This window comes from Trichomycterus rosablanca, chromosome 9 (assembly GCF_030014385.1).
Source record: "Trichomycterus rosablanca isolate fTriRos1 chromosome 9, fTriRos1.hap1, whole genome shotgun sequence".
In the NCBI taxonomy this organism is placed as follows: domain Eukaryota; kingdom Metazoa; phylum Chordata; class Actinopteri; order Siluriformes; family Trichomycteridae; genus Trichomycterus; species Trichomycterus rosablanca.
In genome coordinates this window covers 26,730,454-26,754,205 of record NC_085996.1, presented here as the reverse complement: position 1 = coordinate 26,754,205, position 23,752 = coordinate 26,730,454, and the positions used below count along the sequence as shown (strand labels likewise).

At 40.0% G+C, this 23,752-nt stretch overlaps 1 protein-coding gene across 1 annotated transcript; it reads left to right on the top strand.

Annotated features, from left to right (window-relative positions):
- The first annotated feature begins 1,357 nt into the window (after positions 1-1,357).
- bsnd (barttin CLCNK type accessory subunit beta) lies at positions 1,358-19,854 on the top strand. The gene is made up of 3 exons (XM_063002168.1): positions 1,358-1,534; positions 2,738-2,823; positions 19,467-19,854. Exons 1-3 carry the CDS (start codon positions 1,358-1,360, stop codon positions 19,717-19,719), a joined length of 516 nt encoding a protein of 171 aa, XP_062858238.1. The 3' UTR covers positions 19,720-19,854.
- The last annotated feature ends 3,898 nt before the right edge of the window (positions 19,855-23,752 follow it).

Sequence of the window (23,752 nt, the reverse complement as noted above, 5' to 3'; positions counted from 1 at the left end):
TTACCTTATGCATTGTTTATTTATTTATTTATTAGGATTTTAATCTCATGTTTTACACACTTTGGTTACATTCATAATAAAAACGGTAGTTACTCATTACACAAGATTCATCAGTTCACAAGTTTTTATGTCAAATACAGTCATGGACAATTTTGAACCTCCATTTAACCTCACTTGCATGTCTTTGGACTGTGGGAGGAAACCAGAGCTCCTGGAGGTAACCCACACAGACACGGGGGGAACATGCAAACTTCACACAATAAATGACCCGAACCACCCCACCAGGGGATCGAACCCAGAACCCACGCTTCTTGCTGTGAGGCGACAGTGCTACCAACTGAGACACGATGCCAGCCCCTTATGCATTGTAGACACTACAAACAAGTAACATTTTTAAACAGACCTTTTCTTTATTCAATCACATTTAAAAATCTTTCATATGGACCAGGGCAAGGTGTACATTCTGATCAGGGCACCCATTAATCACAGGGTATTACAGACGTACACATTTACTCACACCCGGGGACAGTTAAGAGTTGCTAATAGATAGATAGAATGCCTTTATTTGTCATATATACATATACAGGTATTCACGTATCCCAGCTTGTTTGGAAGATGGGGTCAGAGCGCAGGGTCAGCCATAGTACAGCGCCTCTGGAGCAGAGAGAGTTAAGGGCCTGCATGGCAGAGCTAGGATTCAAACTCTCAACTTTTCCGTTGATAGCCCAAAGCTCTACTCACTAGGCTACCACTATCCACATGTTGCAAGTGCACCCAGAGCCACACACAGTAACTAGAGGTGAGCATTGAATCCGGTCCCCAAAATACTGCCTGAAGCACTGCAGCACCAACACTATCTGCAGCCCTCTTGAATATATTGCAAACTCTTTGACCCTGGCCCACTGCTTAAATGTAAATACAATTTTTTCTCTTAACCCATCTCTAAAATAAATGTACTGTACAACTCCACAGACAGCCTGCCCAGTGTATTTAAATCCTGCTTACTGGATTTAAAGTGATTTTAACTTGTATAATGCTTTAATGCTTAACTATTAGCTTTATGCAAATGGTTTCTTCGTATTACTTTGTTAGTCTTTATAAGCCCAAGTCATACACAGCTGCTATAATTACTTTCCATTTAGAGTTAAGACATTAAGAGGAATGCTCAGTTTCAGTACAGGTGCACCCTGAGGGAAGGTCACCTAGTCAAGGCCCATTAGCGCTACAATCGTTCTAAAACCTATTTCTCTCATTGGTCATTCTAACTGCCAGTCGCACACCTACATGATCTCTGATTTCAGTCAAAGTAACTAGAGTGTTCATCAGACTCTTTCAGCAGAGTTTTACATTTATCAACATGGCAGAGTACAAGCCTTACCGTTATGGGCTCATCGTCCTGGGGCTCGTGTTGGTGGCTCTGGGTGTCTTCTTAATGGCTGTTGAGGAGCCACAAGTGTTCGCCACTTTCTGTGCCATGGGGGCACTGATATCAGGTATTGGGACAGTGTGGAGTGTGTGCCAGTGCTACCCAAAGGTGAGAGAAAAGACATTTGAATTAATGCATTTTCTTTAAATGTTTAGTTGCTGTAAGTACTTCATTTATATTGCAGGTAATATATAGAAGACACACTGCATGTTATAGGAGCAGATTTTACATTTGCACTTTACATGTTTGTTAACCCTTTGCAATTATATAGATTTCTGCAATCATTTTGGTCTGATCTTCATCCAAGTTTCAAGTACAGACAAGTGTTTTGCCAAAACTAGAAAGATTTTTTGATTGTTTAGTAGTTTATAGTTTATTAATCTAGGTTGAAAATTTAGCAACAGTACATTTTCCTGTAGCAGCTCATTAGAAATGCACAATGATCAGAAAAAAGGAATTCCTAGTTAAAAACTCGCTTTGTTTTGGATCATTGACTTGTCGCTTTGGGGCGGCACTAAGAACTGTTGCCTCACAGTTGCCACCTTTCTGTGTGGAGTTTGCATGTTCTTTCAGTCCTGTGTCTGCATGGGTTTACTCAAAGTGCTTCCCTCAGTCCAAAGACACACAGTCAGGTTAACTGGAGATACTAAAATTGCCCTAGGTATGTGTGTGTGCCCTTTGGTGGACTGGCAACCTGTCCAGGGTGTTTCCTACCTGTTTCCTTGCCCAGTAAAACGTACCCACCACGACCCGGAATAGAATGAAGCGGTGGTAAAACATACAATGAATAAATGTTCCCTTAGTAACTACAGGTTGTCCAGTCTCAATTCATAATGCTTCCTTCACCATGCTATACAGGTGGGATGATGTGCAGTGACCTTGTTAATTGTTGCACATTGTGCTCCTTATATGATATTTGCAGATCTTTGTATTTTTGTACTTTAATGGACACCATCTTCTAAGATGCTTTAAACCTTTTTCGGCTTCATGCAGTTTTTGTCTAATTATTTTGTTTGGGACATGATGTACTTTTTAAAAGAAAGTGTGCCTTTAAAAGAACTTTCTACAACATCAACTATCTTTCTACAACACCTCATTAATCATACTTGAAATTAAAACATATGATTACACCTGATGTTAACATATAGTTTTTAGACTGGACTATAAGTAACAATTGTTGTGTTTTAATTGGACAAAACATGCAGTTCTTCACTATGTGTTTGACCCTATTTCTCAGGAATTAACTCAGAAAACAAGTACAACCAACCATTATTGCTCTGCATTATACAAAGAATGCTGCTGTGTTTTTAGGTCACGTTTGTACTGCCAGAGCAGGAAATGCAGAGTAATGCTGAGAAACAGGAGCTATGTCCTGAAGCCAAGGTCTTGCAGGTCAGGTAGGTCACAACAGCATAAACACCAGCTTTCTATGCTGGCAGGGATTTTTTTTTAATGAAAATATATTTTCTTTGCGAAAAGTATATTTCCTTTTTAATAATCAATGTACAGCTTTGGTTGCATAATAAGCTAAAATGTTCATCCCATTATTACCAAAAATTAGTGTAATTACAGGTACTTCTATAATTGCACTCAAGCCATATAATAGTCACGGCATGGTGGCTTAGTGGGTAGTGTGTCACCAGCAAGAAGGTCCTGGGTTCAATTCCCATGTGAAGCGGCCTTTGCATGTTCTCCCCGTGTCTGTGTGGGTTTTCTCCGGGAGCTCCGGGTTTCCTACCACAGTCCACAAACTGTAAGTTAGGGGCATTAGAGATACAAAATAACCTGTGATGGTGTTTACATTGAATTTCAACTGATTTATCATGTAATCTGTAACCACCTGTACTGTCATGAATGCAGGTTACTTACATAAATCAAACAACAACAAATTTTTATTAATTATTTACTGCTCAGGCTGGAAAAAGTATGTAAGTCTGTGTTCTAGTGAATGGCATGATGTTAGATTTTACACTTTGGTTACATTCATGAAAGAACAAGTAGTCCAGGCAGTTTAGGTTCAACGTCAAACACAGTCATGGGCAGTTTTGTATCTCCAGTTCATCAAACTTGATGAGCTCCCAGCTCTACCTGGGAATTAAAATCAGGACTTTCTTGCTTTGAGGTAACAGTGCTACCCATCGAGCCACCAAACTGCATGGTAGTACATAGGTTGTAAAGACCTGGGTGTTCAATACACAATAACATAATAGACAATTGCTCCTCTACCAAAGTTAACACCAAGACCAAAACATGTACTTTTTTAAACAATCCTTATCTTAACTGTGAAGCATGGTGGAAGGAGCATAGTTTGAGCACAATTTGTTGGCTTAGGGCCTGAACAGCTTCCACTGAGGGAACAAAATTGTTAAATTGGATCCAGAAATGTACATAGAAGTCAGATCCACTACAGAAAGCTAAATTAAAGTTGAATAATGCAACAGTATCCAAACAGACTACAGACGACATATTAAAAATCGATTAATCTGTACTAACTTCATCTCATCGCAGCAGACAGACAAGCTTTGTCAGTCTGACTATGTTCTTGTGTTACCTAACATCATTCATCACCTCTAAGTAGTCTCATTAGTCCTGCCCTAACAAGGCTTCAACATCAACTGATTTGATTTGGCCATGTGGTGAATATGGTGATGTAGTCTATGATAAGATTATATTAATGGGATTTTTGAAGGGGTTAAATTTATATTCCTGCAGACGTGGAAAGCTAATAAAAAGAGCTCGTCTGTTTTAGAGAACTAGCCATGATGAGTGTGCAATTTGATAGTTTATTAAATAATCCTTAAAACTAGTGTGTTGCTTTTTGAAAACCAGTGCAACCAGCATGAGTGTCAAATATAATAATTCTTGATGTTCTGTTGTAGTCGTTGTTTCTCTTCTCCAAGTTTCTTTGTCCATCTGCCCGTTTCTCTTTAACCTCTTTGTAAACACAATCGGCCAATTTTTAGCTATTTCTACTGGACACAGAGTTTTCTTTTCTGCTTTACTCACATTTTAAATACACATTTTTAGTTTAGGTTGTCACAGCATGGCAGCTTAGTTTATTTTTACAACCCAATATATCCTGGGCAGGATCGTGGTGGGTCTGGCATTACTCTAAAACAGTGGTTCTCAAACTGTGGTACGCTGGTACACTGGTGGTACGTGAAGCAGCACGAGGTGGTACGCCAAATAATCTCGGAAAAATAATTACATGCACCGAAAAAATAAATAATTTAATAATTAAAAAAATGACAAAAAATGTGGAAATTACTAATAAAATCTGTTTCAAAGTTCTTATAATTCTGTTTTAATAAAATCAGTTTAATTAAAACGAATGTGTTTTTAAAAACATTCGGGGCTATGCAGGCACCGTACTTCATTACGTCTATACTTCACGTTCGCGGTTTCCATCTCGAAATTTCAGAAAAGTTATCAGTAAAGTTATCAGTAGCTCTCTCGCTTTTATCAGAGCAGATCTGCGTTTGAATCTCACTGATCTCGTTCCTGACATCACAAGGCTGCTCCGCTAAACAGGCGCACTCACTGAAATGGTCAGTAACTGCAGATATACTAGTGATGAGTCGTTCGCGAACGATCCGATTCTATTGAACGGATCTTTGAAATGAACGAAAGGAACCGAGTCTTTTATTTCTGCGCAGTTCTAGACTGTAATCCACCCATTCAGCTTCACATCAGTAGAGGGAATTAATCGTAAATTGTAATAAGAGCTGTTTATTGTCGATATTCAAATCCGAAACACTTTCAGTATCACGGAGAACGAGACACACACACACACACACACCGAGAGAGAGAGAGAGAGAGAGCTAGTAGTATAATGGCAAATAATTGAGAAATAAACTATAAACTTGTTTAATTCTGTTAAATCTGATTATTTCATGGCGCTTATGTTTTAAAGCAGAAACAAACACAGTCACATCTCTGCACAAGAGAGGATTTTTCTGAAACTTAATGCGATGCAACCTGTTAGGATAAATCTTTTGTTCAAAAGGTCCTGAAGAAAGCAGTCGAAGGAAGTCCAGAAAGTACTCTTTAAAACACTTTATTAAGTGTAAAAATAATCTGTGAATATATATCAGAGCTAAGCCGGCCGGCGCTCCTTACTCCTGCAGTCTAGACACACCACGTAAGAAAGAGGCAGATCTGAGCCCGCCATCCCTTTTTTTAAACTAGTCTAGGCTCCTCCTACGCCGCTGCTGTTGGAGCCAATGAAATGTGCTAAAAAGCCCCGGGCTCCGCCTCCCCCCTTCGGTATGAGTCAGGGGGGGGGGATCCGGGTCACGGCGTCATTTTGAACAATAGACCATGTGGTCTGGATGTAATTTATGTTTAATAATGATATGTTAAAAACCTAACCATCCCCCCTTGAAAGCATCTTAATGCTTTCACAATAACTTTTAACTATAGGTTAGGTGTTTCTAGATCCCAGGAGATAAGGATAGCTGTCAGCAACCCCCCAATTTAACCCCTTCTGACTACATGGCCACTGGGCTGAATTTTATACAATAAAACGTTTCTAAAAATAAAAAGGCTACCAGTTAAACTAAAGGAACCGTACCTATCGCAACAGCTCCTAACCCTGAAACAAACAAACAAACAAAAAATAATAAAAACAGGAAATCAAAATAAAGTAATTTAAAAAATAGGAAATCAAACACGAGAAAAATAAAATAAAAACAATGGGTGCGTGGCTTCTACAGGAAGTCCGTTCAGGTTGTCCTCCACCAGACAGAGCTGCAGATATTCAGAAGGGGCCCATAGCTCCTGTGTCTCTGCATGACTCCTAATGTCTTATGGATTCTCCCCTGTCGGCCTTACCTGTTTCCACAGCAGCACAAACATTTCCTAAAAATAGCAGAGTACCAAACATATATACATTGTAAACAATCCTGAACTAACCCCTTGCGTTTTGTAGCTAAACTATGTGTGTTGCACTTAACTAGTGTTTTCAAAGATGGTCTATGTGTCTGCGAACTATATGTTTATGTTTTTTTCTCCTAGTCTAACTAAATTCTCCCCCCTCGTCTTGTTCCGCTCCGTTGATTCCGCTGGACTCTTCTTCCACATAGTCGGTTTTGTCGGGCTTTCTGCTGTGTTTAGTTCCCTGTTGGCTGGTTCAGTTGGTGTCCCTTCTGTCTCTCGGAGTGGGTCTTCCAGTCCCCTCAGTGTCTGCCTCTGCCAGTCCTTCCTTCCTCTCGGTGTATGATCCGTAGTGCTGGTCCTCTCTCCTCATCTTGTCTGGTCGGTTTTACCTTTAATTAAGCAGAGTTAGTAGCACTTATGCCGCTCGAAGTGGGTCTTCCGGCCCACCTTCAAGGGTATCCTCCTCATCATCATCTACCTGATATCTCGACAAATCAGCCAACACCATCTGGATAACTGGTGGATCCTGCCCCCCCTCTGCTTCCTCTACTCACTATATCTATTACAAATCTTCCCATTAACACCCTGATACACGGGACACAACAACCACATACCACTAAAATTGCCGTTCCCACGCATGCTGACATCACCAAACTTGCAATAACTTCCTTCCATGGCCCAAACATCCCTTCTAGCCACTTAACCCATTCATACACACATACAATCATACAACAGACAAACATATAAGCTACTTACCCAGCCCTCACCGCAGCCACCCCACTCCCAACAACGGGATACACGGCCACGGTGAGCTTAGACACCACTGCCGCAAGGCTTTCTGGGTAAAGCCCGTGCCAGACCCAGTGGCGACGCTACACTGCCCCCTCCCTAATGGTCAACCGTCCCGGTGACCCACTCACCAGCGTCCACTGGGTGGCTCCATGTCCGGACCGCACCCCATTACACTGCCGAGTCGCTCTTCCACCCACTGCTGGACCGGGCACCCTGCCCCTACAGCCACCTGGGCTAGCGCACTCGCACAGACCGGGCATATTGGCTCACCAAACCATCAGAGCCACCCAAACACCACGATCCCACTTCTGACACCAATGTGGCGCCGGCGAGTAAGGAAGGTTAGCGTCAGGGCCGCAAGTGAGCTGCCTTTGGCAGTTCATTCAGTGTTTTAGGGACAGACACCCATTCATACACACATCCCTTCTGAAAAATGTCCCCTGTTTATCGGTTCTGGTTTGTTGCTCCTGAAACAGGTGTAATTGTCTTTATAAGCTTTGGTGTTGGTTGGGGTTGGTTCCTGAGTTAGTGGGTGAGACATGGATAAATTCTCTATGTGTTAAATTAGACATTTTAGACCGCTTTAAACAACCTTCCGAGCAAAATCTGTAACACGTATTAAGAAAAAGATAAACTGATAGGTTTTAACGAGACACACCCTAGAACAGAAGATTCCTGCCTAGTCGAAGAATACGAGCATTCTTTTAACATTCACTGGCACAACTCACTCGGTTGTCCAAACACAACTCAGACAAAAGAACGTAAACCTCAGTACAACAACAGTGTCTACTGGAAACAAACAATTACTTCACCGCGACCGACAATGGCCCTATGGAAACAAACATATACTTCAGGGCAATCGACAGTGATCCCCTGGAAACAAACAATCACTTCACCGCGACCGACAATGGCCCTATGGAAACAAACATATACTTCAGGGCAATCGACAGTGATCCCCTGGAAACAAACAATCACTTCACCGCGACCGACAATGGCCCTATGGAAACAAACATATACTTCAGGGCAATCGACAGTGATCCCCTGGAAACAAACAATTACTTCACCGCGACCGACAATGGCCCTATGGAAACAAACATATAGTTCAGGGCAATCGACAGTGATCCCCTGGAAACAAACAATTACTTCACCGCGACCGACAATGGCCCTATGGAAACAAACATATACTTCACCGCGACCGACAATGGCCCTATGGAAACAAACAATCACTTCACCGCGACCGACAATGGCCCTATGGAAACAAACATATACTTCAGGGCAATCGACAGTGATCCCCTGGAAACAAACAATTACTTCACAGCGACCGACAATGGTCCTATGGAAACAAACATATAGTTCATTACTTGTCTCTCATACTGCATTAACCCTTCCTGCTATATAAAATTCCCCTTCAAACAGTTCAAACTGATCAGAGCAGAAGGTGCATACACATTACATATAACATTTTCTACACTTATTCTACTTCATCATCGCCCCATGCTAGAGAGCCTTCAAATTTTCTAAATCACATTTTTCCCAATACAAATCACCAATCCACTATTTATTATTTACTCTGCCATACTTAAAATAACAACAGCTCTGCTATATCAACTTCCATCAGTCCTACAAACCCCTGACTTATATTATTTATTCATTCAGATTTTTTTTTTTTCCCCAACTTTTGGTCACTGGTACTAACACACCTCCTGCTTCTAACAATACAGACTCCATTTCCCACAATCCAACAGACTCTCACATGATCATCTCCTGCTCCTAGTCAGCCAATCCTTCATGCTCATCATCACCAGCGCTTTGATCCACTTTGGCTTTCTTGAATCATTAAACTCTACTTAAACAGTTCCATTTAGTTAACTCACTGCAAAGTACTACCAACCTATACTATCTCTATTGTATTATTGTTACATCTCCCTACAAATGTCATTAACCCCACATCACTATGGTACCTGCATCCCTACTCTCACTAAAACACAAGCACTTGTAGCTCTTTCTAATTTACTCTTGTAACCAAAACTTTTTCTACACGAATTATTGTTATTCTAATACCTTACTGTAAAATACATCCAAAACCTCTATAAGATGTTACCGAACCCCTCACTTTTTATTATGGAACCCAGATCTTCAGGTGGATGTCTATTAAAACACACTACTGTCCCACACGGTCTTGAGATTTCACTGCATAACGTCTCCATCCAGTCTCACATCAGCTTTCCCTTCCTCTTGTCTGATGATGTCATTACTTTGGCATTCTGTACCTCAGCACCCCATATGCCTCTTGAACACTGCTTTACTCAAACATCAGAATGCAACAACAGCCATGACATACATCTGCAAGATCTGGTATTCATAATTTTTACATCATCTTTGGTACTGCATAAGTGTCCACCATCCTCAGCCAATACACAGTAGATTAAATATCAGACTTCTCTTTACTCATGCAGGGCCTGCAGTTTTATGGCCTCAACCCCCCGCTGGGTTGCTGTGTGTCTGTGAAACCTATGACCTGGGTCTCCAGTCACCCCCCTTCATGTACTTCTCTCCTAACAAGTTATTTTCTTCACTGTTTCCTCAATCTTTAAACTGCACTCATCTATGATCATGCATAGTATTGCCACAAGGTTTACTGCACCACATTGAACCAATCTAACTTCTTCAATAAACTATATAGTATAAACTGAGTGAGTTGACCTGATCAATTAGCTAGAAAAGATTCATCGGATACAACACAAGCATCAAATATTACCAACTGCCAATTAACAATTTCCAAAAAATATTACCAATTAAATTGAATCTTACCGGAGTCCGTGTAAGCAATTATATTTAATCTCCTGAGACCCGAGCTTTGATTTTTTCAATGCATTTTTCCTATTCCTTTTGTTTTTAACCTTATTAGTTGGGCGACACGGTGGCTCAGTGGGCAGCACCGTCGCACACTGTCACAGCAAGAAGGTCCCCCCTCCGCGGACGTGTTGTCGTGTGGGTTTTCCCCGGGTGCTCCGGTTTCCTCCCACAGTCCAAAGACATGCCAGCGAGGCGAACCAGAGACACTGAACTGTCCATGTCTGTGCCCGATATAACCTGAATCCCGTGCAATGAGCAACCACCGTTTCCTGTCATAAATGTAACCAAAGTGCAAAACATAACGTCAAAATCTTAATAAAGAAGCAAACAAACTTTATTAGTGTTCTAGTACTTTTGCTACCACTAGCTGGCAGACAAAAGTGTCCACCAATGGGGACAATCGATCGAGGTTTAGCAGGTCAAGGAATAAGGCATAACAAAACCAAAATGTAATGTCCTCATAGGTGAGGTAAGGCTGAAGATTACCTTCACCAGGCGTCCCTGAATCTGCATGCATATACGTACCTGAATCTGCATGCATATCCGTAGGTCTGCCAGTCCAGCTGCCCCAGCACAATGTATCACAGGATTTCATACACAAAGCGGCATATTAAACATAAATTCTTATTCCTGCCATAATACTCCCCCCTTTTTCAAATTTTACAATCAAATCTTGAAAATAAAATATTAAATAAACCTTCTAAATGTGTTTATCCTGTTGGAAAGCACAGAATTTTAAAGTTAGTTCAATCAAAGTCTGGTGTTAGCTGGACCTGTAAACAAATAATGTCGTTATTGAGCAGTGGAAGGGGTGTAACAGCTTTGTCAGCAGTGTCACCTCTGGCATTGTCCTGTAAAATTGGAACAAAACTTTACTTAAGTAGTTCCACTTAAATTGAATAGGAGGGACAATGACACAAAGTATCATTTGCTAAAATTTTAACTAAGCCCACTTGTTTCCTGTCTGTTGCAGCATCTCTGGATGCAAATCCTTTCACAAACATTTCCAATTCAGGATTCCTATCAGGCCCAGAAAAAATAGATAGAGTAATACAGTCATGATGTTCACCATCTCCTGCAATTAGTAAAAAGTGGTAGGATTAAGTACATTACAGCATTTGATAATAATGTTAAATTTTAGAAGTACACTGTAGTATTTATACAATCATTAACTTGATACGTGAGATGTTTTCCTTTCAGTTATAGAACATAATTTGGCACTAACCGAGTTAGATAAGTATAACCCTCAAGATCACTTAGTATAACTACGGATATTTCTGTAGCAGACAGAGACAGAAAGAAAATTCTGCACAAATCCAGAAGGGATCAGAGTCCCTGTCCTGTACAGAAATAGTGGTACCTTCAGGCATTATTTCCAATTTAATTCAAGAGGCAAACAAATGATCACACCTCATAAGATTTATAGGGCTATGAAATCTCACTCTTCACAACTACACAATATTTTAGAAACAGTAATATAATAGCTTTTACCTTTTACTTGTATTCAGCATTTGTATACAGAGAAAAACACGACATCACTCTCAAATAAACATAAGCTTTGACAATATATAATCTAATATATTACCATATGTCCTAATCAGAGGTGGAAAGAGTACCAAAAAATTGTATTCAAGTAAAAGTACTATTACTTTAATTAATCTTTACTTAATTACAAGTAAAGTTACTACTCTGAAAATCCACTCAAGCAAAAAGTAGAAAGTAACTCATTTAAAATGTACTCACCGAGTAAACAGCAGGGGGTCTCCTCTGTGTAATGTAAACAGGAGTGGATACAAACCTCACAACAGTAGTATTTAATTCAAATGCAACAGTAGAAACGTTGTCCTTAACTCAAATGCAATAGAAGTAACATGTTGATACAACAATTAAAACAGTTAGGGATGTGTAATGCGTCATTTCAAATGACATAAAACTTTTTCAACTTGTATAATCACTAGCGATGTGTCGTAAAATGATTCGAATCCATGAATCGGCTCTTCTAACCGAAACAAAGGAACCGACTCTTCCAGCAGTCGCCATGTAAATACGCGGCTCTTCAAAAGGAACCGAGACAAAAGACTCGACTCCCTGTCGCAACTCACTGAATTCGCGATTTCTTTAGCGGTTTTTATTTTTATTTTGCTCGGTAACAGATGCTATTCAAAATGTAACAATCACTAATACAAAACATACTTAAGCAAAAGCAAAATTACAGTCTGTGAAATGTGCTTTAAAAACTACTGTGTTACAGTAACCAGTGCGATCAGAGCGGTAACACTAAGCACTGGTTTCGTGCAGAGCGGTAGAGAGAACAGAGTGGCGACACTCTCATAGGGAACCGTTGGAAAGGGGGCGGGACATTTTTTCTGCGCAGCTTCCGGGTTGTGGAGCTCTGTATAGTTCCAAACAACCCATAGAGCCCCATTCATTTCCACTACTTATCCAGCATTTTTAGCTGTATGTTGCTTTGTTTTAAAACAATTATGAATTTAATGTCATTAATATACTTAATACTGTTATTGTTTAGCATTTGCTCAGCACTAAATGTTACATGTTTATCTTAATTAATAGGTATAACTGAATTTAGCTTATTCAGTTTAGCTTAATTAATGACACACGAGTCTTTTCACCTAAAATGAGTTGATTAATCAAGAGTCTTGTTACAGAAATGATAATAAAATATTAGAACCACAATAAATCATTATACTTTTACTTTCATACTTCAGTACATTTGAAGGTAAATTTAGTTTAGTACTTTAGTGGAGGTAAAGAGTATTTTTACTTTTACTACTACTTTTACTGGAGTAATATGTTACCTTGGATATCTCTACTTTAACTCAACTGCATGGTTTGTGTACCTTGTCCACCACTTACATTAGACAAAATGAACTAGTGCATATTCATAATGAATTCATTAATGTATTACATGTAGGAATCAATTATTAATCACTCATGAAATAAGAGATGAATGAATGCTTTTTCATGTACCTTAAAGGTACGGTAGTGTGTTTATCAATCTGTTCCTTCAGTGCAGGTAAACCTTATGAATCCAGCCACATGGTTTAGTGACATGAGTGTTTAGCCAAAATGATTATTATTATGAATCCTCAGGAAAGTGAAGGGAGATTAGTTTATGTAAAAAACAAAACATAAAAAAACTTTAATCTCTGTACTGTATATTGTCTCTACTACTTAATGATATCGCATTATGTAATGTATGCTAATATAATGTACTGTGTGTTAACAAGAACGACCTATTAACAAGTCATTATAAACATCAAGCTTCCACTTTATATACCAAATTGACATTAAAGCAGATGCAGTAAATGTAAACGCAGTTGAAAATACCCAGAAATTGTACAAATGTTTATTATTTGCCGTTTAATATTTCATTTACTGCTGCCTGTCCCATATGAGAACATGACAGCGCCGGGTTTGTTTGGAACTATCGGAGGGTTACATGAACCACGTGACCGCGTGGCGGCGAGATCAAGGAGTGTCGCAACTCTCTCTATCTACGGCTCTGGTTTCGTGTATGTATGTGTATTGATCGAATTTGTTTAAAATCATATCCCCGCTATTGAAACATTCCCCACTTGCGACATATTGATGTCGAATTATTGCCCAGCATTACCCCACACATTAAAACAAAAAACAATATAACAATCTCTCAACAATACATGCAAAGCTCCTAACACGATTAACAAGCGTTGGGTTAGTCAAAAATTTTTTAATCTTATTCACTATAACAACTCTGATTAAGGAGATTTTCCTTAACTATTTGTGTGAAAATGTCCTATGTCACACATGGATGAATTCCACTCTTTCCTGGTTTAAGAACCTTAAAGTTCAAGAGCGCTATCTACCTTAAAACACACTTAATAAGGTACCATAAATACTTCATCTTAACTCAGTTATCTTAAGATTATAAAAATAAAGTTGATTATAAAATTAACTGCAGCACTTACCCAATCCAGGCGTACAAAGATAGCCGATGGACAAGATACGGCAAGCTGCTCACATGGAGCCAAAAAGGCGGATACACAGAAAAATACGCTCAGCTCTCCCAGAGCCAAAATGGTGGACAGACAGAAAACCACGCTCAGCTCTCCCAGAGCCAAAATGGTGGACAGACAGAAAACCACGCTCAGCTCTCTGGTCCAAAATGGCCGCCGAACAAAAGAAACCACGCTGCGCAACCCAGAGCCAAAATGGCGGACAGACAAAGCCACGCTGCGTTCTCAAGAAACAAAATGGCGGATAGACGGGAGACCACGTTGTATTCCCAAGACAAAATGGCGTACAGACAGAAAGCCACGCTGCGTTCTCAAGAAACAAAATGGCGGATAGACGGGAGACCACGTTGCATTCCCAAGACAAAATGGCGTACAGACAGAAAGCCAAAATGGCGGACAGACAGAAAAACACGCGTGTGCAAGATGGCGGACAAACAAAAGGTTACATATAAATACGCACAGAAACACTGACAAACAAACTCCCGATGTACTGTTTTCGAACCAAATTTAGAATTTAAAGTAGTCTAATTAACCGAACTCCGTTCCCGAAACAGTCAAGTCCGAATTTTAGGACAATCTTTTTCATAGAATCCCGTTTTTTTAAACTGCCAGACGCCTAAGATTTCCACGTTCAAATCATAGAACCCCGTCCTTTGAACTGCCAGGTAATAGATTTCCAACGTTTGCTCATTCATAGAATCCCGTTTTTAAAACTGCCAGACCCTAGGTTTTACAACGCTCGAATTATAGAATCTCGTTTTTAAAACTGCCAGACCCTATTATTTCCAACGCTCGAATCATAGAATCTCGTTTTTCAAACTGCCAGACTTCTAGATCCAACGCTCGAAAATTTGAGATCTATAGAATTAACCCAGTCCCAGACTCGTTAAAACTTAGATCTTTCGAATCACGCGCCCCTGCTTTTGAAACAGACAGACACGTTTCGCTCCAATGGTGTTCCGGGTGAAGCCTCTGCCGAACAGCCCTTTACCGTTTATTTTGCTCGGTCTGATTCAAACTCAGCAATCAGGAAACATAAATTTTTTAGCTCCAACATATATTCACAGTTTTAAACTATCTAATGATACTTTAGTAATTTAATCAGACACTTACGGATTCTGAGATTCACTTTCACACTCAGTACACTAAATAATAAATGCATCTAATATATATACAGAGAACTTCTGTTTACCTTAAGCAGGCGCGCGCCTTGTACTGAGTACAAAAGATTTTTTCAGAATTCCTGGTCTTACCTCAGTCAGCTGAATTAATTCGATGCTATCCTCAGACCTCCTGAACCATCCTCTGGCTACCATTTGTTAGGATAAATCTTTTGTTCAAAAGGTCCTGAAGAAAGCAGTCGAAGGAAGTCCAGAAAGTACTCTTTAAAACACTTTATTAAGTGTAAAAATAATCTGTGAATATATATCAGAGCTAAGCCGGCCGGCGCTCCTTACTCCTGCAGTCTAGACACACCACGTAAGAAAGAGGCAGATCTGAGCCCGCCATCCCTTTTTTTAAACTAGTCTAGGCTCCTCCTACGCCGCTGCTGTTGGAGCCAATGAAATGTGCTAAAAAGCCCCGGGCTCCGCCTCCCCCCTTCGGTATGAGTCAGGGGGGGGGGATCCGGGTCACGGCGTCATTTTGAACAATAGACCATGTGGTCTGGATGTAATTTATGTTTAATAATGATATGTTAAAAACCTAACAAACCACAGTGTGTCTCTTCTCTGTAGTTTTTTTCCTTTCGTTTAAGTGTTGTTTGAATTAGGAATACATTTAAGACAAGGTAGCAAAATTTGATATTAATATCGGGGGTATCTTATAGTTTACCCAGTAGCGCCTCCCGAAGAACGAAGAGCCATTTCTTTGAACGGCTCTTTAAAAGGAACCGAGCCAAAAGATCCGGCTCCCTTCAAGAAGCCATAATTCCCACCACTAATATATACACACACACCTAATTAATGTGTGCCATATGTGGTTCTGTGATGAGAAACATAGGTGGTACTTGGAAGTTTTGGTTTGATAATGGGTGGTACTTGGTCTAAAAAGTTTGAGAACCACTGCTCTAAAAGATGTGCACATTCACAGCCATGAGGCAGTTTGCTGCACATGCTTTTGTATGTTTATGTAAAGTGGGAAGAAACCAAAGTACTTTAAGAAAACCCACTCTGGCACGGGAGGAACATGCTTAACACATGACAGACAGAGGCAAAAAGTGTGGATCAAACCTACAACCTCAGGAACAACACTGTTTAGCATCTACTCTACTGGCACCCTTGGGCAGAGATGTTTGTAGATTATTTAAAGACAAATCTAGTAAAGCAAGACAAGAAACAAGGCTAGAACTGTAAACATGAAACAAACACACACTAGGAACACAAAGGGGAGCTACACTACCAACATGGAATGCTAGGCTTAAGTCTATTAAGTCTTATACATGGAAATGTTCAGATTATACTAAGGTCAGACTATTACAAGGAACATGGAAAGCACACTAGGTCTAGGCTACAACAAAGAACATGAATCTCTAGGTCAGGCTAGAACAAGGCACAGGAACTAAGGCTAACTAACAAAGAACATATATCTCAAGGTCAGGCTGCAAACATGGACATAGGGCAAAGCTTTCCAATCCAACTTCAACCCAATTTTATACCAACAATCCTTAATCTGAATAGGGAAGCATGGGTAACTTATACATAAGATAATAATTATCTAACAAGAAACAGGTGATCCTCATGAGCGTGAAGGCAAATCAAAAGGCAGTGGTGGAGACAGAGGGGGCGTGGAACTGAACAATAAACAAAAGTCCATGTGCTGTGGGATTTGTCTCAGTCATTGTTCCCATGAGATATTTCTTTTTTTGTTGTTAAGCCAATTAAACTGTAGTTTGATTATGGCCTTGGTTACATCTTTCTCATTTGGAATCTCTACTAACTTGGACTTAACAGACATAGTACATGTGAAAGAAGGATAATGACCACAAGTGTTAAATCAGTAGCATTGCTGTATTTGCTGTATTTAAACCTACAGCAGGTAAAGCAGGTTACTCATGGGTGGGATGTCACTCGTACATGACCGATTCTCTTTTCTTTCAGGCACTGTCTTTATATTCTTTTAAATCAAAAAGAGTCTTTTTAATATTGTCTGTCAATAATCACCTTAATGATTCAGGCTTAGGTGTAGTTTCTTCTCTTGAACACCCTGTTGTACAGCCCTAGCACCTCCATTGACTCTTAACAAAGCACAAATGCACCTTATTAATAACGTTTTGCTGTAATATTTTAAAATGTTTTTGTTGTGCAGATTGGACAGTCTTTTACCAAACCTGTGATTCTTCTGGTTGAGATCTGTGAATTGTGTAGTCCACTAAAGCAGTAAATTTTTCTGTCATGTTCCAGTAATCAGTCTGTAATGATACTGTCACATGGTATATTATTATTCCTGAAATACTTATCAGAGTGTGGGTAAAGTTTGCTCATGGAGAGATAAACTTGGTCAGCAGTGTCAATCAAGACATTCTTCCGTTTGGTATCCAGTAATCAAATGTGTTAGAAAAAAACTTTACCACAACACACTGCCAGTACCAAACAGGATGGGGCCATGGACTCATGCTTCCACCAATTCAGACCCTTCCGTCTGCATGATTCACAGAGAACCTGAATTTGTCCAACCCCACACATTTTTCTGCTCCTAAGGGGTCCAATTTTTCTGTCCATGCGCCCAAAGGAAATAATCTTTCTTGTTTTTTTTACTGACACCACTAACATGGCTTAATGTACAGTACTTGTAACCCATTACAAAGTTCAGCATCTGCCATCATTTGGCATGGCTTTCTGCACACAGTTGGAATTTGAATGTTGTTTACATGGTTATGGTCTTTCTTTGTTCTGGGGTATTCTTGCTGTTTTTCATTTCCTCTATGATTGACAAGCTGCTTTCATCAACTGGATCGTCAGACTTTGGTAGATTTTACTGTACACACATAATTCAACAAGACAAGACAGTTGTGTGTAACAAGCCCAGGCTATTCTGAAGATGCCATCATACCACCATTAATTTAACAAGGTTCCATCAATTTGCCCATTTTAGTGCTCAACTAAACAACTGATGCTTTGATTTCAGTGTATTTTATTGGGTCCAAGACATATGTAGTACACACTGGACACACTGCAAGCTTATTACAACACATGTACATATTTACACTAGGGGCAGTTTTTGGAGGTGAGACAAAACCAGAGTAACCAAAAGAAACTCAAACAGATACAAAGAATGTTGAGTTCTTGCCAGCTGTATGAAGCCAATAATTCACATTGTGCCACTATGGCACTTCATCTAATTATTTATCTTAGTTACGGCTTCAGCCTGATTTAAGGCATGTCAATGGAACACTGGGCACAAGGTGAAAATGTACCCTAGACATGGTGCCAATCCTTTACCGGTATTAAACATTTTTTCATTTTTTTATTTCATTATTAATTAAGTTGTTTATTTGTTTACGCACAGGCAAGTCTACCAACACATATTTTGGGAGGTATGTGGTAAAAAATGGACCTAGATAAAGACCATGCAGACATGGCAAACAGAAAACACACATATTAATAGCAATAAAATAATCTACAAAATGTGTATTGCATAGAGCGGCACAGTGGTTTGGTGAGTAGTACTGTCGCCTCACAGCAAGAAAGCCATAGGTTCAGTACCCAGGTGGAGCAATCTGGCTCTTTTCTTTGTTGAGTTAGCATGTTCTCCCCATGCCTGCATGGGTTTTCCTCCGGGAACTCTGGTTTTCTCCCACAATCCAAATACATGCAGTCAGGTTAACTGGAGATACTAAAATTGCCCTAGACTGGCGACCTGTCCAGGGTGTTTCCTACCTTTCGTCTGGTGAATTGTACCAATTGCAACTCTGAATAGGATATAGCAGTGGTAAAACAGACAATGAATGTTTATTGTATAGGATCTGGTGGAATGGAAATAGACATTTTAATGGCGGATAGTAACACAGTAAGGCACTTTTATAAATAGTACTTTCCTTTTTAGTGATTTTATTTTGTTTTTTTTAATGTTTGAAGCCTAGCCTGGGCATGGAACAGGAATATTTGAAAGATCTGACAGGGCACCAGTCAATTGCAGTACATCACACCCTTTTTTCATACTCAATCACACATTAAGCATATTAAAGTAGCCAATCAATCTGTGTTGAGCTTGTTTTTCTTTATCAGGTTTAAGAAACTTTGCAGTGCCAAAAAATTCCAGCTGTTTTACTGTGCTACCCATCACTGGGATATTATTAAGCTGTGTATTATCTGAATCCATAAACTGATAGCATCAAACAACAAGTAAATTGTTTAATCAAAATGGGCAGGGTGCTAAGCACAAGTAGACATCTTTCCAGTTTTAGCTGTAGACAATTATAAATATTCCTGTAGTTTTATATGTTACTAGCTTCTCACAGCCACCTATGTTTACACATATTTATTACTTTGTTTTCACAGTGACAGCTCGACAGAACCCATCAAGGCTCCCTTGGCAGATTTTGGTGAACTAGAGATTGTTGAAAAAGATGAAACTGTCTTACTAGCCCAGACAGAAAAATCACCTGAGATCAGAGTAAGCTCTCCCAGCATGCAGTGGTCCTGCTCTAATACACCTTACCCAGACAGCACGGATGCACAATCCGAAACTGATCTCTACTACGGAGAAGTGGAAGATACCTGCAAGGTCACACTAGATCTTGATAGCGAATAGCTAGTTTGCAGTGATTTTTAAACTAAGGAATGTATGTGATTTTGTATGCAATATTGTGTAAATAATTAATGCAAAGTGACACCAGTACACACGACTCTGTACTTTAAAGCAATCATATAATATAAATGGGAGCTGCCAGTGGTCATTTGTACAAACCCCACATCCAGAAAGGTTAGAACATTTTGTAAAATGCAATAAAAAAAAAAAAATGTGATTTGTTAATTCTCTGATTTCCAGTGTTTTTACTGACCAACGTAACTGTATTCATTCATTCAATGTTTGTTTTACCAGTGCTTTGTCCTGGTCAGGGTTGCAGTAGGTGCAATTCACTGGGCCAAAGGTAGGGAACACCCTCAACAGGTCGCCAGTCCATAACAGAGCAAACACACACACAGTTACACCTAGAGCAATTTTGTATCTCCAATTAACCTGGTCTCTTGTCTTTGGACTGTGGGAGGAAACACAAATGGACACAGGGAGAACATGCAAACTTCACACAGAAAGGACCGAGATCGTTCCACCTTGAAATCGAACCCAGGACCTTCTTGCTGTAAAGCGATGTTTACCGCTGTGTTAAATCACCTTTGCCAATAAGTACACTGGGAAGTTTGGCCCATGCTTGCTTATCCAAATTCAAAGTGGATGTATACAATAAAAGTACTGTATATCAAAAAGCTAAATCGAACCCCTTCCTCCATGTCCTCCCCGACAAGTAGTAGCAGTTGTTGTTATGAAAGAAGGTTGAGGTTGATTAATATTTAGCTTTAGCCGTGTTTATCCCATCTGCCAGCTTACAGACATGACAGCAGCACCACTGTGAAAATAACCAGACCACCAGAGCTGCTGCTTTTCTAAGGAAAACAAAGACGTGTGGACAAGGTTTACTCAAAGTCACTGTCGCTGAATGATTCTGGTAAATGCTAATCCATACTGCTCAGCAAAATAACAACAACAACAAAATTCAGTTAATTAGACTAGAGTAGTGAATTTACTCACTAAACTTTACACACTTTACAAACCAGTATCGACTCAACAGGAGACTTTTGTGGCATTCAGTATTATGGACTTGGGTTTAACCTTGGAACACCTGACGCGTATTTCTGATTACCGTTTGTACAGAGCTTGCCATGTTCTTCCTACGTTTCTTGGGGTTCCTCCAAGTACTCTGGTTTCCTTCCACCTCCTAAAATCATGCCCATATATGGGTTGGTGTCTTTGAATTGCTCGTTAAATGTAAGTGTGCAAGTGTATGATTTCCTGATGTCTTGGATGGATTGGCACCCTGATCAGGGTATATTCTTGCCTTAAACCCAGAGTTTCTAGGTTATGCTAGGCCATCACAGGGAATCACACATAATTTTAGTGTAGTCTAGGTGGAATTTTAGGGGAATTTAGATAATTTATTTAGCATTCTGCATGCTTTGTAGAGATGGAAATTACAAGACTACAAGAACACAGAGGAAACCCATGCAAATGAGGGAAATGCAAAACACCATTTTGCTGTGCATCATCTGCTCTGCCAGATGTAACGGAATGTATGAATTAATAAATTAATGGAAATGAATCACATCTGGAGTTATTTCTTTTAAAAGTATATTCTGTGTAGTTAGAAGCTTTTTTACAGACGATGACATAAAGCAAGGCTTAAAATCATGTCCCAGGGATCCTGGACCTTTGCTGCACTCACACCATAACATAGCTCATATTTTAAAATGTTTGTTTTTATTATGTACATTTTGTATTTTAAAACCCATTTGACAGGTAAGTCAACTGCCTTTTAAAGTTTACTCTCTTATATGTAAGGTTAAAGTAGCAGGGGCATAACTACTGGGGGTTGTGGTGCAGGGGGGCTGGTGCACTGGGGCCCATGGCGAGGGGAGGCCCCCCACGACATGAACTCAACCCCCCACCTCACTGCCCACCCATTGGCTGCACTCGCCAGGTCGTTATTATTATTAGGGATGCATCAATACCATTTTTTCCCAACCGAGTACAAGTACAAGTACATGTATTTTTGTACTTGCCGATACCGATACCAATACCTATTGGATCAGATATCTGACATGCTAGAAAACTCGATCCGGTCGCCGAGCGCTCGGCGAGCCGGTCGGATCAAGTTGTTGAGTAGTTCACACTTAGCGATCGAGAGCCGAGTTTTGATCGCCGAGCGAACGCAGAGTTGCTCCCGAGCTGGCAAATCTAGCGCCGACCAGTCGCCGAGCGAAAATCAGGGCAAAAATCGTGTAGGGTGAACTAGGCATAACGCAGCAATGTGCACTAGGCACACAGTATCGGATGTTTAGTATCGGAGCCTCGTTTGCGAGTACGAGTACAAGTTAATGAGTGCGGTATCGGGCAAATACCCGATACCAGTATCGGTACTCATGCATCTCTAATTATTATATTACAATATTTTTGTTAAGTAAAATATTCAGCTACTACTAAATATTAAAATAAGTAAAAGACTATATATATATATATATATATACTGTGTATATATACTGTGTATATATATATATACAGTGCCTTGCAAAAGTATTCAGCCCCCTTGAACTTTTCAACCTTTTGCCACATTTCAGGCTTCAAACATAACGATATGAAATTGTAATTTTTTGTGAAGAATCAACAACAAGTGGGACACAATCATGAAGTGGAACGAAATTTATTGGATATTTTAAACTTTTTTTAGAAATAAAAAACTAAAAAGTGGGGCGTGCAATATTATTCAGCCCCTTTACTTTCAGTGCAGCAAACTCACTCCAGAAGTTCAGTGAGGATCTCTGAATGATCCAATGTTGACCTAAATGACTGATGGTGATAAATAGAATCCACCTGTGTGTAATCAAGTCTCCGTATAAATGCACCTGCTCTGTGACAGTCTCAGAGTTCTGTTTAAAGCGCAGAGAGCATCATGAAGACCAAGGAACACACCAGGCAGGTCCGAGATACTGTTGTGGAGAAGTTTAAAGCCGGATTTGGATACAAAAAGATTTCCCAAGCTTTAAACATCTCAAGGAGCACTGTGCAAGCGATCATATTGAAATGGAAGGAGTATCAGACCACTGCAAATCTACCAAGACCCGGCCGTCCCTCTAAACTTTCAGCTCAAACAAGGAGAAGACTGATCAGAGATGCAGCCAAGAGGCCCATGATCACTCTGAATGAACTGCAGAGATCTACAGCTGAGGTGGGAGACTCTGTCCATAGGACACAATCAGTCGTACACTGCACAAATCTGGCCTTTATGGAAGAGTGGCAAGAAGAAAGCCATTTCTCAAAGATATCCATAAAAAGTCACCTGGGAGACACACCAAACATGTGGAAGAAGGTGCTCTGGTCAGATGAAACCAAAATCGAACTTTTTGGCCACAATGCAAAACGTTATGTTTGGCGTAAAAGCAACACAGCTCATCACCCTGAACACACCATCCCCACTGTCAAACATGGTGGTGGCAGCATCATGGTTTGGGCCTGCTTTTCTTCAGCAGGGGCAGGGAAGATGGTTAAAATTGATGGGAAGATGGATGGAGCCAAATACAGGACCATTCTGGAAGAAAACCTGTTGCAGTCTGCAAAAGACCTGAGACTGGGACGGAGATTTATCTTCCAACAAGACAATGATCCAAAACATAAAGCAAAATCTACAATGGAATGGTTCACAAATAAACGTATCCAGGTGTTAGAATGGCCAAGTCAAAGTCCAGACCTGAATCCCATCGAGAATCTGTGGAAAGAGCTGAAAACTGCTGTTCACAAACGCTCTCCATCCAACCTCACTGAGCTCGAGCTGTTTTGCAAGGAAGAATGGGCAAAAATTTCAGTCTCTCGATGTGCAAAACTGATAGAGACATACCCCAAGCGACTTGCAGCTGTAATCACAGCAAAAGGTGGCGCTACAAAGTATTAACGCAAGGGGGCTGAATAATATTGCACGCCCCACTTTTCAGTTTTTTATTTCTAAAAAAAGTTTAAAATATCCAATAAATTTCGTTCCACTTCACGATTGTGTCCCACTTGTTGTTGATTCTTCACA

What these genes read in the sequence shown, in the direction of transcription:
- bsnd (XM_063002168.1), top strand. Translation starts at nt 1,358, where the DNA reads ATGGCAGAGTACAAGCCTTACCGTTATGGGCTCATCGTCCTGGGGCTC. An exon ending in TGTGCCAGTGCTACCCAAAG is followed by an intron (nt 1,535 to 2,737) that starts GTGAGAGAAAAG and finishes CTGTGTTTTTAG; the next exon opens with GTCACGTTTGTACTGCCAGA. An exon ending in GCCAAGGTCTTGCAGGTCAG is followed by an intron (nt 2,824 to 19,466) that starts GTAGGTCACAAC and finishes TTGTTTTCACAG; the next exon opens with TGACAGCTCGACAGAACCCA.